Here is an 18,099-nt window from a genome sequence, read left to right on the forward strand (position 1 = left end):
CAACATTCAAGCCCCGATATAAGACACTTAATAACAACGGATTGCAATAATATTTACATACCTGTGTAGATAATTCATTTCTCGATAATGTTCCGTAAAAATTATGTAATGACACTTTGAATTTTGCACGCCTGAGCAATTTAAATCCAACCACTATTCAATTTTTCAATATCTCTCGATTCGCTCGCTGTGTAGATATAAATCGATAACACGACCTCGATGTAAAGCATCTGGTTTAAAGTGGAAGAATAAACAGCGTAAAATACAGTTTGCGTTCGTCTGTTGTGGTGCAGCGCGTTACATAGTTAACCGATGTTATACTTTTCTGGATTAATTTAGCATTGTTTTTTTTTCTAAATTGACAATTAAAAAGTTCTGAAATAAATTACATCTTTTATTTTTATACTGTACATAAATAATATTGATACAGATCGTACAGTATACCGTCCTTTGTAACGTAGAAGGTAAGAACATAAAACAACACAGACAGAGGTGCGAAAAAGACATGCATAAACACTTCCTGAAACTTAGAACAGTGAATAGAAACTGCGCCATATCTGTTTTGAACATATGTTTATTAAATCGACAAAGTTTAGCATACTAGATCTAGTTACGTAAAAGTCGGTGTTAAAAGCTCATGTTAAATAAAATTACGCGTACACGTTACACCGTAATGCCTTCTTCTGATTGGTTCATATTTAAATCAGTTTCATGACATGGCTACAGGTCAGTGATTGTTTTGCGATTTAAGCAGAAGTTTAACTGAAGAATTTATGCCTTTCTAACTTCGAATCGACGATATTTGATGTAAAAATGAACTTCTGAATTAAAACTGAATGAGTTGGTAATGTTATTTTGCAATTTTACGCAAATTGATGAAAATTTAAACTTTCTGGTTTCCACCACAAAAAAGGTCCTTCAACGATGAGACGTTCCAAAGAATTTAGCCCATATAAAAAGTATCTCTAAATTCTTTGCGCGTCTTATAAATGAGACTAGAGCAAGAGAATAACCTTCATAGTTGTAGTACCCTTATTGTTAACACACAAGGGAAGGTAACCAGTACGAGGATTTACGAAACTTTTGTAACTAGTGCAAGTTTTCTCCCTTTGATTAATGATGTCAGACAACAAACTTTAAACGTGTTAATGACAAACGGTTTCTTTATCTGCTTCAAGACGTCAGAAGTTTGACACCCTCGAGATGTTAATGGACCAAATGTAGCATATAAACAGCACAGACGATCAGTATTACGCGAAGTGTACAGACAATACAGCACGAAATACTTTTAAAAAACCCTGATTTATACAATAAAAAACAAGTATTGTGTACTTACTGTTTCAAAGCCACAAATAAGAATGACAAACCGGCGAGGTAAAACTGTTTACTCAACATTGAACGGTTCGGATTTGCTTAATTATCAAGAACTCTAAAAAATAACGATGATACTATCTAATACAGTATGCTAAGTATAATGAGGAATGGAGCTTGGTCAGTTACCGTTTCTATTGATTTTTGTCTGGTTTCAAGTTCTTTGTCTTTGTTACAACATACCGAGTACATACACATACGAAGATGTGTTATTTTTTTCTCGTATGGATCGAAGAAACTTATAACGAATTAAAGTAAAACAGAAACTTTTGTATATCGTATATTGTATATAAATGTATACGTAGATAAAAGTAAAACAAATACACGTTCGAGTGTATCATTTGATTATTTTCTATGTTTGCTCTCTTAAAGTTAATGTAATGATATGGAACACGGAGAGGCAGTGCAGGGTGCACATTTCTCTACACCTATAAAATGACACCGTTTGTTGGGCTTTACAATCCCATTTACGACAACCCTGGTGGAAATGTTCGATCATGTACCACATATTGCCTTCCCTTTATTACCTTACGCTTATTGCAAATCATAAAAACAACAGCCAGACTGTATGATGCATTTCAATTTAATTGTAAAACACAGATTTTATACAAAAAAAATTTACACAACAATAAAATGATTTAAATGAATGACGATCATGGCGTGTTTTGTAGACAGCAAAGAAGCACACAACCTGCCGGTACTCCTTGTACACTAATTAACGTCAATTAGCGTCAATTTCTAAACATTGAATGCCAGTGGAACATGTTCGTGGATTAAAAAATAAATTAAACAACAAAGATTCGTGCAAACAACTAAAACACAAAGAAATGTTAATTTAATACAGAAGACAATACATACGGAATATTACACAAGTCAATTGTTCCAAGAGTTTGTATCACTCGAGTGGCTTGTGTGATGACGTATCACACGAGAGGCGGAGCCTCAAGTGTGATGCGAAATAGCACAAGTCACGAAAGTGATACAAACTCTTGGAACAATTGACTAGCGTAAAATACCTTTTATTATATACATCAACTAACTAAAACAGTTAACAAATGAATTTTTAATTTAACAAAACTGACAAAACAATGACTAAAACGGTACGCAATAGTTTATTTAAGACGCGTATGAATACAGTTTATGTAAATTAACGTGTAAACATTCGAACCGGGAAAACACAGGTTTCCGACACGCTTACCTTAATGCCATCGTTAATCCAATTTTTATAACAATTAAGTTGACAACTTTAATCCGATGTTTATAACAAAAATGTCTAAACGATATGCACTTCCACTTTTTTCTTCCATGTCTTTATCGAAACTTAGTTTAAACCACACTATTTTATTGTATTCCTATCGAAATATACATTTATGCATGATAAACACACACTCCAAAATACGTTTTTAAACACATAGTTTACTGTTAAAAAAAACACCACGTCTGACATGTCCTTACAGAGTTTAGATAAAACTATTGTGTTTTGTCACAGAAATGACGTCATACGATGTACTAAGTCATATATTTCGTAATATAAAATATTTCTATTTTCGGTGCGTGTAATTAATGACGTCATTAAATGGGTCGAAGTAGTCCGGCTAGTATGGTAATACGGAATTGGAAACAGCGAGTAGCGTAATACGGGATTTTTTATTTCAACGATTGATACAACCTGTATTTTGTTAAAAGCATTAAACAGGTATATAATAAAAACAAAAATGTTATATCGAACTTGTTTTGTTTTGACTCTTGAGTGGCCGGCTTATGTAACAGCTCTGTTCTAACTTCAAAGAGAACTTTGTCAAAAATAAATATTTTAACAGGCCCTTATCAATTTTTAAATCGTGAATATGCTAGTAGCTGATCTGAAGATCTCAGATACTGTGTTAACTGTATCTAAGTCATTGATATCATAGCAAACGGTACATGTACAACAATATGTATTATTTCTGGTGAAGAGCAGCGAAAAGGGATTTAGACCAACGGTCATCGACAACACCAAAATAAAGTCATGATAATCCATGAAGAAATTCACAAGTTACTCAGATCCAATGTATCTTTAAGAACGTAGAAATATGTCACCTATATGCGGATGCCATTGATTTCTCATGGAACAGATCACATACGTTCACATAACGTTTATTACACCTTTCATCAAATAACATTTATTTCGGATGGGGCATTACACTTAAATTCGGGTGACGTTTATTTCGGATGAAGTAAGTAGACTTCCTCTATAAAGGAGCTGATGCCCCAGGATTCTTGCCACTTTGTGAAGGCGTCTCTGGTCTCCAACTTCTCGATCTTGCAGAAAGTTTCTGAAAAAAATAGCACAAGTTTGATAACGCTTTTGTTCAATGAAAAAGCAACAACAACATTTGATGACTGGTTTGAATAGATTGGTATGTAATCAACCACACTAATTTAACTATTGCTATTTTGTAAAATTCAAACGCATTTGTATTACTGGCAAGTGAATTTTTCTGAAATAAACAATCAAAGTTACTTATTTAACGGTGATCGTATACAAAGTTAACACTCGCTCCCATTCCTGTGCAAGCTTAACCGATCTACAGCTATTGGACCATATCTTTGAAATAACGTTAAACATATACGGCGTACTTACGAAAGGCTTGCTCCACGTTCTTCTCATCACAGTTGAACGGGGGACCTATGTACATATGTCAGAGGTCATTAAAAGGCATACATGCTATACTTATGAATATTAAACCCGACTGAAAACCCTTTGATAAAGTATGGACCAGTCAGACAGCCCCAAATCGTACCGAAATTCGGGACTACTTGGTTGGCCCCTATTATGCTATTGGGCCCGAAGTTGGGTGTAGTATATTAAATTATATTGTATCGAGCGTGTTTATCAACGATTTCTACACACATCTGGCAAAAAACTGTAATGCCTTTGTAGTGATACAGATTTTTTTTACAAATGTCCCTAACAAATATTAGATTTTTAAATTAATTTAAATAATATTAAATAACAAAGATTGTTTCAGTTTTATAAATTCACCTGTGTCAGCAAAGTACTATAATGAAGCGTAACCGCACAGTGCCACTAAGCTGCTTTTAACCTGTGCGGAGACGTCATACGTCCATTTTTTGCACGTGCGGCCCATATATAGCACGTGCGGTCCATATATAGCACGTGCGGTCCATATATAGCACGGGCGATCCATATATAGCACGTGCGGTCCATATATAGCACGTGCGGCCCATATATAGCACGTGCGGTCCATATATAGCACGTGAGGTCCATATATAGCACGGGCGATCCGTATATAGCACGGGGGATCCATGATAGCCTTAAACGTATTTTACGGACATGAATTGTTCAAATAGATAAATAAGTAGCAATTAATGCAAAGTACACAACTAGCAAGTGCATTATACATAGTGACGTTCTTAACTTGTATAATGACCTCAAAGTATTAGTTCTTAAATTTAAAAATCCAAATATACACAAACAGAAAAAACTATACAGGATATTTGCTGACGAGATTGGCTTAGTAGAATGAATGAATACAAAATCGAAATTTCGAACTTTTTTAACAGTCCTAACGACACCGGTGCTCATCTGCATATAGCATTACAAATACGTGATAATTGTAGGTGAGATTTGCACAGTATAATACCACTGTTCAAATGGATAATTCCAGTTTGTATCAGTTCAACACGTACCACCAAACTTGCTGTTGTCAAGTAGAAAGCAGTCGAGCAGGTAGTGACAATCGTTCTTCATGATAGCCCGGAGACTCAGGGCATACCTGTGACGATGGAAACCAACATGAAACAGTTGTTTGAGTTTTATAGAGAAAGAAATACTTGGTCCGTGTTCCAAATTCGTTTGAGTGTGACACGAAATAAAACCATGAAAACAGTTTTTTTATAACAAACCCTTTATTGCATTCTAACATTACGTAATTCATTATCATAATAATTGATAATTAATATTTTCGTTTAAAAGCATGAACACATATAACTATTTGTTAATACCCAAAGCACCAATGAATTATCGAATAATTGCAAACGTACAAGTATACCTTTATGGTCTAATTTTATTATTTAATCCATGTATGTGTTTCTATGATAACGATAATACCGGATGCAACGCAGCGATGATTTTTGTCCAGTTTATTCTGGTACCATACCAAACACACTGACTGACCTTGACCTTTCTTTTACCGGAAGTGCCACGAAGCCGCCTCGGTCCCATATGCATGAGACCTTCTCCTTCATTACTCTGAAAATAATGCATGTGCGTAAAGTGTCGTCCAGATTATTATGTGCAGTCCGCACAGGTTATTTAGGAACGACCATTTCCGCCTAAACTATATTTCGCTACGAAGAGGCGTCCTTAAAATAAAACAAAACCGTAAAAGCGGAAAGTGCTTTAAGCCCGTTATCAGAGCAAGGCCTAATTATTGTTTTACAAAATTATCATGCACTTCTATCTGGATAGCTGTATGGGTTTCTATGTAATGGTACTTAATAAACAATGGCACCGGTGGGAAAAAGGTTTTAGGGTGTAAATAATGAATCGGAAATTACATATACAACTTAACCCATTTATGCCTAGCGTCTAGAAAAAAAGGGCTTGGCAAACAGCGTAGACCCAGATGAGACGCCGCATGATGCGGCGTCTCATCAGGATCTGCGCGTTTTGCTTAAAGGAAATATTCTAAATATAGAAATAAATATACAAAACAGCCCTAATTTGGATATAAATTGATCCAATTTAGAAGGAAGGGAGAGTCCACTAGGAATTAATGGGTTAAATAAATGTCCCTGATTTTAACCAGTTGTAACTGTTGTATGCATTTTCATGACATTCTTTTCATCTAGCGTCCCTCAATAGGAGAATAGCATTCGTCACTCAGATTTATTTACTGCAAGATGCACTCACGGGAAACTTGATTGCTGTCTAAAAAGGCACATCGTGACAATGAATGCGTACATTAACATACCGGGGTACTTTTATTTCTTATCTTTTTATGTTAAATATTATTTGGTATAGGATCGGATTTCACGGAAAAAATCACGATGAAACTTTAATACGTGGATATATGTTTAAAATAGTGATACCTTCTAATGTGAGAAGTGGCGTTTGACAAGTTAACACCTGTACACGTTTAATGGTATAAAGTGCGAAATCGTATACGTGATAGGGAAGATGATTCCGTAATTGTGCATTTTAATCTAACAATTTGATACCGTATAATTTGTGTGCTCGCTCGTCAATGAAAAGCTAAAAATAACAACGGCGAAACTTGTGTCGGCAATGTGTTTTTTTTATTGACAAAATAATGCGTATGTTACGGAATTATTTAATGCTTGTCCTACTTTTCAAATGTTAGAGAATAAGTTAATGCTTGTCCTAATTTTACATTGAACCCATGATCAATAGCTTAATGCGGTCTCATTGTTCATTAATTACCTTTGATGTTATGTGTCTTAATTAACTGTCAGACGAGAAATCACGTTACACCGACAAAAGCAGAAGAACAAATTATGCAAGTCATTGGTTAAAGGTGGAGTGGCAAAACTGAAAATTCATATTTCGAACAATACCCGTTGACAGATAAGCAAATGTCATATATTGAATTGCCGTTATTTTATAGCGAGAAATCAAGCGATTACTAAGTACTAATGTTGTGTCGACACATTTTGCAATTTTACATTATTGAGGATCATTTTCAACTTCGACTAAATGTACTTTGTACTCTAAAATGAAATGCAATATATGTATTGTGCATCACTAGTTTAAAGAGCATGATAAGTGTTACTATATTAAGGACACTATTTCTTTGATTGTACTCAGACAAGCTAGATCAATTATGGGTAAACAATAACTTAACCTTACTCACTTGCATTGGTTGTTTTTATTTCATTAGACCATGAACGGGTTTTTGGGCTTTCCTCGTGTTGAGCGTCAGCAGATCAGGCGTGGTCTCATTTTTACAGTGAACCCATGGACTGATAATTTCGCCAACGTATTAACGTTCATCAATACATGTAGCTGACGCGTTTGCATCGTTTAATCCTGTATACTAAGAAATCCGCACGTACACACCAATAAAATATAGTGTTTCATATTTCAGGGTTATAATGCTATTTGCAAATCGTGAGCTGTTTTCAATAAAAACGTGCGTCTTGGTTATGGTTCACATTCTAACCATTTTAAAAATTTGCAAAGTCATTTCTGAGTGTTTCGCAATCATGGAAAAACACACATGCATTAAACAAACACGCGCAAAACAACAAACCACAAACAAATATCGAGTTACACATTTTATTTTTCACTTACATCAAAGAAACACAGTTATGTTTTAGATGTGTTAGTCATTTATATAAAAATATTGGTATGGTGTATAAGCAAACTGCTGCCAGAAGGTCTCGGACCAGTGTTTAACCTTATGATAACATGCGTTTAAGAGTGAGTCTGGGTTCGGGATCTCTGGTAGGCATGGCTGGGGTGTTCGGTGCAATAGGGTGATGTGTTTTTGCGGGTGTTGGTTGGGTTGTGTGAGTGACTGGGAAGGTGTTTAAAGAATGTGGTGTATGTTTTCACCAGGGTTGGTGTGGAAGCTGTGGGGTCACACCCATTTAAATCGGACAAATAATTATTGACACTTTTATCATTTTTATAATTCGTGTAATGGCTGCGATGACTGTTAATTTGATACCAGATATCATTTCCACCGTAGAGTACACCGGATTATTTATTCAGCTATTAGAGATCCCGATGTTGTATCTTTTCAGAAATCTGTTGATATCTCTCGTTTAAAATAATGTTGGCATTGTTTTACACTTCACAGAGTATGATTAAATCTATAACGGCAAAATTGACAAGTTTATAAAAAAGGGTAAAGTATCGTTGAACTAAAATAAAAACTGACAGACTTTCAGGCTTTTTATTGACGATGCTGCAAAGCAGCTCGTCAAAGTAATCATACTATGAACAAATTCTTCACAATGGCGACCTATGTAAAAGACCGAGTAAGTCCGATTGAGATAGCTCGACGGCGTACCTCGCTGATTATCATTGATAAAGGTATAGGAAGCTCAGCTATAAATAGGACAGCATAATCTGGGAAAAAGATTTAATAATAGTTTGAAAACGTTAATTTTAAATCAGTTATATTCAATTTATAATATGTTTATAGATCAATGAAACAACTATGCATTTTCTGTATTGTATTTGACATTTGTCGTGATTCAGTAAATAAATTGCGAATTAAAACGTGTATAAAAAACTTTCAACGCGATCATGAGTGTAAATAAAGAAAACGAATTATTTTGAACATGCCATTTGTAAACGTTGTAGCGACTATGGTATATAAACATCATAATAGCCGAATGGCATCTGTGAAACTCGCTCTTATGCGTGCTTTCTCATTTTGAATATTTAATAAACTTGTCAAACAGAAATTACAGAACCACATCAGTGCACATACTATGATTGATAACTCATTCGTTTGTTGGATATTGTTTGCTGTTTTAAACACATATTAGGTCATATCGCGGAGATTTAGTTAACCTTACCATGTATTCATGGGCGAACTCACGTATTCAAGTGCTCTTACGACTATGTGCTCATACCTACTTTCGGCACAGACCCTGATAAGACGCCGCATCATGCATCGTTTTCATAACAAGTAGAAGTAAAATGTTTAAGACTTTTCCATGTGTCTTGAATAAATAACATACATGTACTAATTATTAAAAATGTTGTTGTTTTATTTGAAATTTGAAAACAAATAATTCAGAAATAATTCACCAGACACTTTTTAGAGAAGTGCTAAAGGAATGAAAAACAGCTGTTTTTCAAAATTACATACCGTTCTACTTTTATTCGCATTTTCATTTCAATACATTGGATGTGTCATGCGTGATTCCAATTAATTTAACCTTTGATATCATACTTTTTATTTGCTTAACAGTTTGTTGTAAAGTTCAACAAACATTTTAGTCAGGCCTTTTTCGAGTCTTTGTCCGCGTATAGACAATTAAAACGCGGATGTTAAATTTATATGGGCGAGTATGGTTAATTATTGCGAATACCGTCTCAAACATACGTCAAAACATATTATTGCATTTAAGTTCAACCGGAACATCTGAATGAATCAATACGGCAGACCAATAACGGAGCCTGATAAATATTTAGTTGATAATGCGGTCAGCCATTCACTCGCTGAGCTAAGCTTGTATTGTTTGCCATATATACTCCGTTGTTTTCGGCACATAAATGAATATGCACATTGTCTACAATGTTTGTTTGGTATGTAACCTAATGAGACATGGTAAGATGTCCAAAGCAAACTTGCATTTAGACGTTGCATGTCTTCCGTTAAAGCCGAATGGTGTCCTATTCATTTGTAAAGGAGGCTTTTTAAGGGGCGACACTTTCTATGCAATGCGTACGTTTATTTCAAAACAGTTCTCTTATACACATAACCAATGTGTAACTACTCAAAAACTTGAACTAGTCTACGCGGTTGGGCGCATAATGTAAAACGGCAAGCTTGTTAATTATCGATGCTCGAAACATAAGCTTCGTAATTCACTGTACACCCATATAGCCTAGTCAGAGCCAATAGTACAACGCATTGCTCAGTGCAAGCCTTTAACTACAAAAATCTAATTTTCGGCTGTTTATATTCGTATACCCATTTATGCCTAGCGACTAGAAAAAAGGCATTAGCAAACAGCGTAGACCCTGATGAGACGTCGCATCATGATGCGGCGTCGTATCAGGGTCTACGATGTTTGCTTAAAGGAATTTCTGAAAGAAATATTCTAAATATAGAAATAAATATACTAGATATCGGAAATAAATTGATCCAATTTAGAAGGATGGGAGAGTCCACTAGGCTCAAATGGGTTAATTGTTATAACAAAGCGGCGAACCCGGATCAGTGCGTAACACTACCGCACCCGAAAGTCTCACATCGTTTTATGTGGTCAGTTGTGACGTCACGTAAAAGCGGCAACAATCAGCAATAGGCGTTCGAAGTGAAATACGGATGTAAGAAATTGATTTAATTTAAGATTGATAGCTGTATAGCTCATTTGGCGCATTAACTGATATTTAATTGCATTTGTTTTAATGATATCCTGGTTAGACTATTTCATATGAAAGCGTCTTTCCACAAATGTACCGATAACGGATATTAACGCTGAAAGGCACCTTAATAGATACAAAAAATATATATAATTATATATCTACCAATCAATTAAATGTCCTTAAAAATCACATCGACAATTTCAAAACTTAGCACTGTCAAAAATATGAACTTTGCTATCTAAATACATGGTACAACACCATTTATAATTACGTTTTTTTACGAGATAGAAACACATTAACAAAATACAAATTGTATTTAAATACAAGAAGCTCCACAAGTAGCCAAAATTAGTGGCTTTCAACGAGGATAGCGTATGTACCTTTTTAGAAAATACACATGGGTTGTTATAAATTAAAATGACCGAATGAAGTCAAATAACATTTACTTTATTAAATAGAAGAAACATAATCGGGAACAATTATTTTGAAACACATACTTTTCATTATAACCATGTACCTGATGAAATGAATTGAGCCGTGCTCTGTGAAAAGGGGGTTTAATGCATGTGCGTAAAGTGTGCAGACTGCACAGGCTAATCTGGGACGACACTTCCCGTTTAAACAAATTGAACGAAATTTAACTGCATTAAAAGACGCCACTGACGTTTAAAGGAAGGCGTACCAATGAAGCTTGGCGTCGTACGCCCTACTTACTTTGGTAGCTCAAAACAATCGCATCTGTAAAGCTTGATAGATGAACCATCTGTTGCCTGCAAACAATATTCACCGTGTTTAAATTTGGTAAATATTAAGAAGTTAATTTGCAATTGACTGTTCAAAGAATCATTTCAAACTATTCAATATTTTATCTCAATTTTTGTTAAATTACACAATTGGTGAATCACGTTTAATCAATATTTATGGACATATATTATAAAATGATCGTTTGCGGACATACGTTTTTTAAACGGGATAATACATATAATATCGGTGGCATTAAAACATGGTGTCTAAACATGTTATAAACTATTCTTCACAAAAACGCCAGTTTATCGGAACATATTGGCCAGTACGAAGTTCTCATGTGTAGCAATACAATCCACGACGGTAATGAGTATTCTATCGTATTTTCATCGCCGTGCATTAGGGCGTCACATGTTTTCTTGTCTCACAAACCAATGATAAAACAAAAGTTAAAACAATTATATTACTCCAACATCTATAGCTGATATTTTTGTAACTGAAGATACTTTTTCGTGATTGAGCTTTGAACGTTGGTTTCCTTTATGCATTTACAAATTGGACTGGGATTGTATTACCGTGTGTATCATATATATATATGTTAATAGAAACATCAGCGCGCATCGTGTACGCATGACTGTGGTGTATGACGTACGGTATAGAGCGCCCCATCCACGCCATCTAGCGGATGAGAGGTGTACGGGATGTTGTTCTCCTCAAAGAACTGGCGGCACGCGCTGTCCACACAGTCATTACCTACCACCTCGTGACCTTGATCCAGTAACCTGTCAGGCGGAAACAGGGCGATTGATTTTAATAGACCATAAACTTAAACTTACTTAAACTTACTCATAATAATAAGTGACGTCACTTATTTGTCGAGGAACGACCCATGTGGACATAATAAGGATATGTGATGATTAATGTACATTTATTTAGTATTTTGCATTTAACCCACAATTTAAACATTAAACGAATAAATTAAGTAAAAATAAAGTTACGCCACGAAAAGAATTTCAATAACGTCATGAAAATGCGTGCATTTTATGCATTCAAAATGTTAGAAATACATGTACACGTAGCTGATAGAGTACACAGTGTTGTGAAAGTCATGGACACAGGTCACAGGTTGGGCTCCCCCAGTATATTAAAGATTCTATTCTCTGTGGATGTTGTTGAACCAAACATGCCATATACGCCACCGAAATGCGAACACTTCCGTGTGTTGTTTTTTAACGATTGATCCTGGATTTCTCGAGATTTTTCATACACCACCCCAGTAGACTTGTTAACCCAGTTATGCCTAGTGGACTCTACCAACCTTCTAAATTGGATCAATTTATTTCCAAAATTAGGGATGTCTTGTATATTTACATGTGTATTTCTATTTTAAGAATATTTTTTACAGAAATTCCTTTAAGCAAACAAAGTAAACCCTGATGACACGCCGCATCATGCGGCGTCTCATCTGGGTCTACGCTGTTTGCCAAGGTCTTTTTTTCTAGACGCTAGGCATAAATGGGTTAACCAAGGTTAACGCGAGTCAGTAAGCTAAGATTGATCGGGGAATTCAACCTACGACGTTTTAGTTCCGGCGCCAGTGTGTTAACACTAGACAAAGAAACCCATTAAACATGTCCAAGGATATGCAGGTTGCATTAATAAGGCTAAGTAACACTTATGTATCCCATTTAAGTATTAAGGTTTACAAAATAAAAAGTGTGATAAATAGAATAATAGATTAGTGTTGATTTTAGATCAGGTTTATCATGCTCGGCACGAAAACGAAAAAGCACTCGCCAAGGCTCGTGCTTTTTGTTTTCTAAGCCTCGCACGATAAACCTGATCTGTAATCAACACTAACCTATTATTCTCTATGTAAATAGCAGTAATTGAAAACGCTATCAGACTAAACTATATTAAATTCTGACTTTCATGTCATTAATATGAATTTAATTCCAATTGAATTGTATTATAATTTATAATTTAAGACTCCAAACTCTCGGAGTTCAATCCGTGAAGCCCTGTCTCTTTGTACAAACAATTTAAGAAGAAAAAGGAAGTCGGACAACACTTATTGAGTCAGTTTTCAAACTAAGAGACGCATATGCACGAGAAGATATATCTATCCTTTTTCATATGAGCATTGTTCTGAGAAAACTGTGCATAATTCATTTGCGTACAGCTGCGTCCCAGATTTGCCTGTGCAGTCCGCACAGGCTAGTCAGGGACGATACTTTTCGCCTAAATTGGATTTGTGAAGATACTTCCTTTAATCCCTGATTTGCCTATGCGCACATGCATTAAGCCCAGTTTTCTCAGAACGCGGCTTATATTTATGTACAAGTAAATTGACAGTTTTTTGTCATCTCAAAACGCTAATCAAACGTTCTGAGTCACGACATACTCATGTACATGTATTGAATGAAAGTATTTTCATTATAAACTAAGATAAATAAGTATGCCGTTCTTCTTACATTGTTAATGCATTGGTTATGATGTTAATGTCCTGTTAATATTCCGGTATTCGTCAGGTTCGGACTACCAAACAGATAACACTCAATATGCGCTATTTTATTAGAAATAAAATGTGGTATGTTTATACAATGTACATCGAATTTCGTAATGTGTTGATAGTTTGCTGTTCGTATCAATGCGTATATATCATATGTTCGTATCAATGCGTATATGCATCTTGTGAAAGACTGCAGCAGTATTTCGATTTTGTTGGAAATTTAGAATTGCACTTCGCATTAAATAACGAGCTTGTCTACTTGTACCCCATGGATGCGAGTAGATGAAATGATGCACACGTCAGCGAAATATCAACGAAAGCACCTTTTTTCATAGCTTGGCGTCTTTATGCCAGCACATGGCACAAGAAGGCTGAACGACAGGGAAAAAAGTCAACTTTGAGCAATTTGTGGAGCGTCAATGCCACGTTGCGACATTAGCGTTACAATGTTTCGGCGATATAAGTCAAAGCAATGCAACGTATAATTATCAAAATGGGTTTACATTATGAATTTCGGACCACGGTTTTACCCCTTGTGCTAGCGGCAGTGAGGAGCAAACAGCGCCCATGTTGTATTTATTTATGAATATCACTTGCCTGCAGATAAACGAAAATAAACAAGACAGATTCTATACAAATATATGGCCGATTTAGGGGGGATTAGAATTTAGACCCACTATGCGACGTGTTTAACGAAAACCTTTTGAAATTTAGCGCGGCTCTGTACAATAGCTTATTTATTAGTGCATTAAAAGGCAGTGGCGAGTAGTACAGCCGGGATTCGCTCGCAATTAAGGGAGTAAGTCAACTTGTCTTCTCTAGCGCGTGCATTTAACGAAGTGTTTAAAATACTATTTCAAATGCCCCAGTGTAGTAAGACGATGACAGTGCAAAAATAACATGACTGTGATAAACGTTTTCGTAATAGAACTTGTGATTTTCATTTAATGAGTCGTGTTCTTAGAAAACTGGGCATAATGCCTGTGCGTAAAGTGTCGTCCCAGATTAGCCTGTGCAGTCGGCACAGGCTCATCAGGGACGACACCTTTCGCTTTTATGACATTTTCCGTTTAAATGAAGTCTCTTCTCAGCAAAAATCAAATTTATGCGGAATGTGTCGTCCCTTATTAGCCTGTGCGGACTGCACAGGCTAATCTGGGACGACACTTTACACACATGCATTAAGCCCAGTTTTCTAAAAACAAGACTCAAAGACAAAAATAATGCGGAACCTGGAACCCGTCCAATTGTACATCGTGCGAAAAAATTAAATACATTTTTAAAGCAGTAAAACAACTAATTAGTGAGCACTTACCACTTCGCTTATATAACTTATGTAATTATATTCATTTCATTGTCAACAAGTCTTTCATAAACAGGACACTATTGTTTGTTCATGAATTTCGAACAGAGGTTTTTCCTTACAGTTAATGTACGTGTGTTTCCCCATAGACGGTACCAAACACGATACGAGTCACACGACATATCTGATCCATCGCGGCAAAGTGCATGATTTGACGACTTCTTTAATGGCACGGTTTGACGTACATTTTTGTGAATAAGTTCTTAAAAGTCTTACCATTTCATGTCTAGCGTCTTTCCACAAAGAGCGACGAACACAGTCTGTCGGTTCTTCCCGTTAAGAAGCTTGTCTATATACTTCTGGAGCATTCTGAAAAAAAACAACATACACAACAAAACGCATCATCATCATCGCCATCGTCGTAACCAAGACCACCATCATCATAATTACAATATTCATATCAATATTCAAGAAATGACATTATCAACAAAATGTTTCTCATCATTACAATCCCTATCACAATTGCCAGAACCAAAAGAAGAAGAAACAAAACAATTATTATATGATTATTATCGTCCTCTTATTTCGTTGTATGTTACATATTCGTATATTTTTCCAACCATGCATCTTTGCACAAACATTCTCAGTCAAGTAATTGCAACAAAAACAACTGTTGAAGGACAGTTTTACAAACAGTTAGTAAACACAAAAAGGAACATAGATAAGCTTATTGTTTTTTATGTGCATCGGTCCACGTTTATTTGAACAACTTTCAATATACATTGTATATTTGCACAAAACATTTATAGTGCATGTTAATATGCTATCGGACAGCATTGTGCGTTTACGACATGGACATAGACCTGTTCAGATTGGTCAAACGCAGGTAATTTCAAAGCCATTGCATTCACCCTGAAAATCTACTAGCTCATTATTTAATTCGCCTTATTCGGTATTTCTTGTCAGATTTGTGTCAGAAGCATGCGCAATGCCATAGGTATGCTCTATATTCATGTGCAATGCCATATGTATACGCGATATGCATGCGCAATGCCATATGTATGCGCGATATGCATGCGTAATGCCATATGTATGCGCGATGTGCATGCGCAATGCCATATGTTTGCTCTATGTACATGCACAATGCCATATATATGCTCGATATACATGCGTAATGCCATATGTATGCGCGATATGCATGCGTCAAGCCATATGCTAGCTCTATATACATGCGCAATGCCATATGTATACGCGATATGCATGCGCAATGCCATATGTTTGCTCTATATATACATGCGCAATGCCATATATATGCGCGATATACATGCGTAATGCCATATGTATGCTCCATATACATGCGCAATGCCATATGTATACGAGATATGCATGTGCAATGCCATATGTATGCGCGACATAAATGCGTAATGCCATATGTATGCGCGATATACATGCGTAATGCCATATGTATACGCGATATGCATGCGCAATGCCATATGTATGCGCGATATACATGCGTAATGCCGTATGTATGCGCGATATACTAGTACATGCGTAATGCCATATGTATACGCGATATGCATGCGCAATACCATATGTATGCGCGATATACATGCATAATGCCATATGTATGCGCGATATACATGCGCAATGCCATATGTATACGCGATATGGATGCGCAATGCCATATGTATGCGCGATATACATGCGTAATGCCATATGTATGCGCGATATACATGCGCAATGCCATATGTATACGCGATATGCATGCGCAATGCAATATGTATGCGCGATATACATGCGTTATGTCGTATGTATGCGCGATATACCAGTACATGCGTAAGGCCATATGTATGCGCGATATGCATGCGCAATCAGACAGGTAATTAAAAGCACACTTACTACATCGAATATTGTTTGGATATGATAGCATTTTAAATAAGAACGTTGAAGATCATTTAATGATGTTCCCGATAAACACACTTTGTCACGTTGTCAAGGCGATAACCATAAAAAGTGTTACACGTAATTACAACAAAAACACCAGGGTTACGTACGGATGCACTTTGGGCATGTGAAACTTAGTCTGGTTAAGGGACCAGCGATAGTCCCAGTCGTCCACCGACATGTTCGTGACGTCCTCATAGTCGCCGAATTGGTTCAACTTTCGGTTGGGGGCACCGACGCCGTCTGAAGAAAAAGTAAACACAGTCTTATATAAAATAATGTCTAGTTTGTACTACACAAGACGTAACCATTTCATACCTTATTGTGCTGTACCGGACCGTATTGTACTGAACCCTACCGCACCATACCATTATTTATGGCCTATATATTTTAACTCGATTGCACTTAAGGTCTAAATAATATGAACACACTATCGATAACGTTTCCTGGCAAACAAAAGTCTTCGAACGTTCCCTGGGTGGGCATTGACTTCGGTATCTCCGATGTCGCTACACGAACTCCAGACTTACTATAACACCGGACCGTTCCTTTTCATAATATGCGAATGGCCATACTTACATTCACATTGATAACTGAATCCGGACAAGACTCAAATGTTGTCTGTTTCCACAATTAATTTTATGTAATGTCATTATCAGTCTTGCTTGAAATCCCGTGCGTTAAAAATTTCAACGAGGACAGAAGGATGCCTAGATTCCTCCAATAACATGCACAACTGTTTTATTTCTTGTATCATACTTTGTTTTCTTAAAAAAACAACAACAGAATACTATTTCGAGCGGCATCCACATCGACATGCAATTTAATCAGTTTTTTGCGGTCCCCTTAACCGCCCCCCCCCCCAAAAAAAAATAATAAAATAAAATAAAATAAATAAATAAATGGTTTACAATTTAAATATTTGACACCTAAAACAGTGTGTTCTACAAAATTCTTTAAAAATTCCTTGTAAAAACTAGTTCCCTTCACTTTTATTTTTTGTTTAATCAATAATTTTATCATCACCAAAATTATCATAAGAAATCGATAAGGCATCTGGATTAAAAAGGCACTGGCTTTTTTTAAGTAAAATATACTTCAAGCTTAAGTTACTTGATAATAATTAATTACCTCTGTATTTTATTG

At 35.9% G+C, this 18,099-nt stretch overlaps 2 protein-coding genes across 6 annotated transcripts in view; one reads left to right on the plus strand and one right to left on the minus strand.

Moving 5' to 3' along the window:
- Window positions 1-18,099, minus strand: part of LOC127855585 (probable thiopurine S-methyltransferase) — a 288,200-nt gene that overhangs the window by 114,691 nt on the left and 155,410 nt on the right. The window contains exons 2-9 of one of the 5 annotated variants that reach the window (XM_052391322.1): window positions 17,064-17,196; window positions 15,286-15,378; window positions 11,847-11,976; window positions 11,165-11,220; window positions 5,552-5,626; window positions 5,065-5,150; window positions 3,995-4,039; window positions 1,934-3,686 (exon numbers count right to left, since the gene is read on the minus strand). The exons of 2 other annotated variants lie outside the window; for them this stretch is intronic. In XM_052391322.1, the coding sequence (XP_052247282.1) occupies window positions 3,574-3,686; window positions 3,995-4,039; window positions 5,065-5,150; window positions 5,552-5,626; window positions 11,165-11,220; window positions 11,847-11,976; window positions 15,286-15,378; window positions 17,064-17,196 (731 nt within the window). In that variant the 3' untranslated portion in view covers window positions 1,934-3,573. Of the gene's footprint in view, window positions 1-1,933; window positions 3,687-3,994; window positions 4,040-5,064; window positions 5,151-5,551; window positions 5,627-11,164; window positions 11,221-11,846; window positions 11,977-15,285; window positions 15,379-17,063; window positions 17,197-18,099 lie in introns of those variants that run through there. 2 more of the 5 variants (XM_052391323.1, XM_052391325.1) reach the window with 2 other exon arrangements.
- The window catches only part of LOC127855579 (uncharacterized), a 142,624-nt gene that overhangs the window by 10,063 nt on the left and 114,462 nt on the right, over window positions 1-18,099 (plus strand). The window lies entirely within an intron of this gene.

The sequence above is a fragment of the Dreissena polymorpha genome, chromosome 13 (genome assembly GCF_020536995.1).
Source record: "Dreissena polymorpha isolate Duluth1 chromosome 13, UMN_Dpol_1.0, whole genome shotgun sequence".
Lineage (NCBI taxonomy): Eukaryota > Metazoa > Mollusca > Bivalvia > Myida > Dreissenidae > Dreissena > Dreissena polymorpha.